General features: G+C 43.9%; 1 protein-coding gene and 1 non-coding gene across 2 annotated transcripts in view; both read left to right on the forward strand.

Moving 5' to 3' along the window:
- Nucleotides 1-2,821: 2,821 nt before the first annotated feature.
- LOC118342281 lies at nt 2,822-3,094 on the forward strand. The gene has a single exon (XR_004797470.1).
- Nucleotides 3,074-4,686, forward strand: part of LOC118341419 (autophagy-related protein 16-1-like) — a gene marked incomplete at its 5' end in the record, with an annotated part of 2,900 nt that continues 1,287 nt past the window's right edge. The window contains 4 exons of the mRNA XM_035679660.1: nt 3,074-3,293; nt 3,414-3,519; nt 3,882-4,031; nt 4,128-4,175. Coding sequence (XP_035535553.1) covers nt 3,074-3,293; nt 3,414-3,519; nt 3,882-4,031; nt 4,128-4,175 — 524 coding nt within the window. The remainder of the gene's footprint in view (nt 3,294-3,413; nt 3,520-3,881; nt 4,032-4,127; nt 4,176-4,686) is intronic.

The following is a 4,686-nucleotide window of genomic DNA, read 5'->3' on the forward strand; positions in this document are numbered from 1 at the left end:
AGGTTGCTGAAGAGTTGCTGAAGGATTGCTGAAGGTTACAAAATCTTTCACATTTCAGGAGGATTTGAGGCAAAATCAGACAATTAAAATCATCAGTAAAAATAATACTAACAATAAAACTGCAAAATGAACAGAACTGAGATCAGTAACTTTACAATTACGATTTAAATAATAGTTGATCTTTATATTTTGTTTTGATGATTCAGCAGGAGAGTTTCATATGTGGTGGAATAATAAGATAATAATCTGTCGCCCTCTGGTGGAACCAAGCTGAACTGCATGAGAGTGGATTACAGAGCAGCAACAAAAAGACATTGTGAAACAATCATGTGAATAAATTGTGTGAAATATATAAATAAACCAACCAATATTTTGTGAAAAAATTAAATAAATGATTAAAACTCATAACTGACATTTGTTTTTAGTAGTTTAGTTTCAATAAATACTTCAGTTATTTCACTAAATATAGTTTCCTTGATATATTTTACACAATTTCTTCTTGTAGTTATTCACTTCATATGTATTCCTTTAGAGGTTTGATACACAAAATACAATATTTGATCTCCACCCCATAGTTACCAGTGGCAGTGGCTGTAGTATCTGGAAAGGGTTAAAAGATTAATGTAAATATAAATTTAAATGTATAAAAAATAGGGTTGTGGAGTTGATAAGAAAAAAAAAATGCAAATGTGTAATTATCTAAACTCACAGCATATTGACTCTTTGCAGCTATAAATATTTTGCTATGACCAGCCTCTACTGGTTGAAACCCAGCTATTGCAATTGAATTTCACTATTAAACTTTATAATGTGCTTTTTGCCCATCGGAGTGCCCAAGGGCTCTATTTTAGGTCCTCTTTAGCATTTTTTGGAGCTGATGTTCAAATGTACGCAGATGATACAGGGCTATATCAATATATTACTGAATATTACTTACATTGCTAACTCTCTTTAGCTCTGCAGGAATTTGCTCAGAAACCAAAGTATTGGACATTAAAATGTTGACCTGATGATGGCGCTAGAGGACAAAATCAAATACCTGCAGAACTAAAGACCTTCCCATCATCCTCAGCTGGACTGTTTACTGCTCATCTGCTGCTCTATGATTGGCTGAGGATGAGGGAAGCTGTCTGTGATTGGCTGAGGATGAGGCATTGCTGCCTGTGATTGCTTGAGGATGAGGCATTGCTGTCCTGTGATTCCGGCCCTGAGGATGACACTGATGCTAGGAGCATGCTGTCCTGTAGATTGGCTGAGGATGAGGCATGCTTGTCCTGTGATTGGCTGAGGATGAGGCATGCTCGTAATGCTTGTGAGGCTGTCCTGATGGCTGAGGATGAGGGACATGTCCTGTGATTTGGCTGAGGATGAGGGAAGCTGTCCTGTGATTGGCTGAGGATGAGGGAAGCTGTCCTGTGATCTGGCTGAGATGAGGGAAGCTGTCCTGTGCATTGGCTGGCAGGATGAGGGAAGCTGTCCTGTGATCTGCTGAGGAATGAGGAAGCTGTCCTGTGATGGCTGGGGATGAGGAGCTGTCCTGTGATTGGCTGAGGATGAGGGAAGCGTGTCCTAGTGATTATGGCTGTGGATGAGGGAGCAGCGGAAGCTGTCCTGTGATTGGCTGTCTGCAGAGAAACACGGCAAACTGCTGACTTATTGATCATTCTGCTGACAGTGTGAACACACAGTGAAGTTTGTAGTGACGTGATTATTATAGACAATAATCAATACTAAATCAATAATGGTGTAGTAGTGTGTGGATAGAGTGGCAGTTTGTGGGTGCTGTTGTCCTGATTAATAATCACCAATCAGAGATCAAAGATAGATATCAGTGTGATGTTGGACCCGGTGTTTGTCCCTCCCAGGCTCCTGTACAGTCGATGGTTGTTACCTGACACCTGTAATTACAGCTGATTGGTTGGCACAGGTGGTGAGCTCGGCCAATCGGGAACCAGAGTTCATATTTCACACGATGATCGAACTGATCAGTGTTGTCACAACAGCTGTGAATTCAGTTATTGATCAGTTGTTGCGTAACATTATGTTGTGATTGGCTGAGCCAACAAGCTTAAACAATACTTTAATAAAATAAGCACAAAATGGCCGTCGATGACGTTAAAGAACTGCTTTTTACTTACTGAGGTAAATTTAAAATAGAGCAGTGTATTAACTACTGTACTAACTGATTAATAACTTAAATATAAATAACATAAAGGATAAAACTGCATTAATGGTATACTTAACAGTTTAATAATTCAATTAATTCAGTTGGTATTTTACAATCTGCAGAGGCTGCTGTCATTAAGACTCGTTGTATAAGGTCTTTACAGCTGTGCGTCCCATCTCCGGGTCCAGGGACACACAGCCACCGCCAGATGTGTGATGTGGTCACACAGGTGGTGGATCATCCTTTCAACTGTTTCCACACGTCTTCGCCTCTTTCCCACTTTAAACCTCTATTTGACGTTCTGCCCGCTGTTATTTATAAAGCACAAAACTTCCCTCAGGACACAAACAGAGCAGCACCGTACTCCTTATAACACTTTACAGTGAAGACCTCCGCGCTGTCTTTACACTGTTTGTGACGATGCTCCTCTTCCTCAGCAGGCGTCGCAGTGCCAACTCTTTCAGCACTTCACCAGAGAACACAGAGGCCCCTTCAGGAGTGTGTGCGGAGGTTCGAGTCCCCTCAACAGCTCTTCATGTGTTCGTAAGTATCATCCAAAATAAACATCATAAAAGAGTTCCCATAATGCATCGCTCTTGGTCTCGTACAGAACCAGGTGGGTTCAACAGGAAACTCTATCAGTATAACCTCATTGGTCAATGATGAGCAGTAAAAGGTCTGATTACCCACAGTCCTCTCCTGCTGCCCTCTGGCTCCCAGCAGCCCTTGCTCTCTGCTCCCATCATGCTCTAGTGGTGCAGTGGTGGTCCCAGCAGCTGCTGACAGACAGGATGTGACATCACAGCGTGGGCCTGTACAGAGCTCCTGCAGGCCCACAGTGATTGACATCCCACAGAACCAATCAGCACGGAGCGTCAGGCTGAGGGGGCGGGGCCTGAGTGCTGATCTCACTCTTCTACTGAGACTGTACAGTTGCCTGTTTTTATTTCAAACAGGAAGTGTGTGTTAGGCTCTAATGTGTGTGTGTGTGTGTGTGTCCTCCAGCACACCCTCACAGGTCACAGCGGGAAGGTGCTGTCAGCTCGCTTCCTATTGGACAACGCTCGCATCGTCTCTGGGAGCTACGACCGAACTCTCAAACTGTGGGACCTCCGCAGCAAAGTCTGTACGTCCCTGGACTCTGTTTACTGGTTCCCATAGCAACCAGGGACGAGTACTGTACTGTTCATGTGTTGGTACATTGTGACATCACTGCTGTGACATCACTGCTGTCCCACCTGTGCAGGTATGAAGACGGTGTTTGCTGGTTCCAGCTGTAACGACATTGTGTGCACGGAGCAGTGCGTCATGAGCGGACACTTTGATAAGAAAGTTCGATTCTGGGACATCAGGTCAGTGAGTCCGATTGATTGATTGATTGATTGATTGATTGATTGATTGATTGATTGATTATCTGTTGTCACTCATCCCAACGATGTGTTCACACCAAATGCAAAGTGAATTTATGCCTCGTGTTATTTGTGGAATATTGTCCCTTTAATCTGGGTTGGGGTTATTTTGATCAGATTTTAATGTCACTAAACGAATCAATAACGATGTCATGATGACGATTTGTAAAAAGTCTGAAATCTGTCCGTCTGTCTGCGAGACGACAAGCTTTTAAAATGTTCTGTGAATAGAGTGGATCAGAACTAGCTGGGTTCTGTCCGGTTGAGGAGAGTCGCTAATGTGTGTGTGTGTGTGTGTCTGTCAGAGCGGAGAGTATAGTCCAGGAGCTGGAGCTGCTCGGCAGAGTCACGTCTCTGGACCTGAACCACGACCGCACCGAGCTGCTCACCTGCTCCAGAGACGACCTGGTGAAGATCATCGACCTGCGCACCAACACTGTCAAACAGACCTTCAGGTGAGTTCATCCTTAGACCTCCAGAACCCTTGATCAATAACAGTAATGATCCTTGATATCTAATAACTGTGTGTGTGTGTGTGTGTGTATGTTCAGCGCTCAGGGCTTCAAGTGTGGAGCCGACTGGACCAGAGTCACCTTCAGGTGGGTTTTTTTTTCCATCTGACTGAGTACAGGTGGGGGACCTAATCACAAGTGGGTAGCTCTTAGTAACACAGATCTTTCCCACACCCCTGGAAAACTTGGAAGTTTAGACACTAGTTTTCCAGTTCTGGAAACACCTGGAACTGGATTAAAATGACCCAATAATCAATAATCAATAATTATTAGGGAGAGGGAGACAGACAGCAACAACTACACTAATACACTAATGAACATGAAGAAGATGATGACGACAGCAGCAACGATGGGGGACAGTGAGCAGCGACAACAGCAACAACAGTAACTGTAGCAATAATAATACTTAATTAAAGCTGCAAGCAGCATTGGGCGGGACCTCGCACTCCACGCGACTCGGGGTTTGCTGCGGCCGCGTCACGACCGCTTCATGTCATCATGTGTTTCAGACACTGTCCAAAAGACTCGGGCGTTCATAGAGAGACTCTTCAGTGCGAAAGGTGGAAATTCAGTGCCACGCCACGGACACACAGTTTGA

This window comes from Morone saxatilis, unplaced genomic scaffold (genome assembly GCF_004916995.1).
Source record: "Morone saxatilis isolate NCDOM2014 unplaced genomic scaffold, NCSU_SB_2.0 Contig8, whole genome shotgun sequence".
Lineage (NCBI taxonomy): Eukaryota > Metazoa > Chordata > Actinopteri > Moronidae > Morone > Morone saxatilis.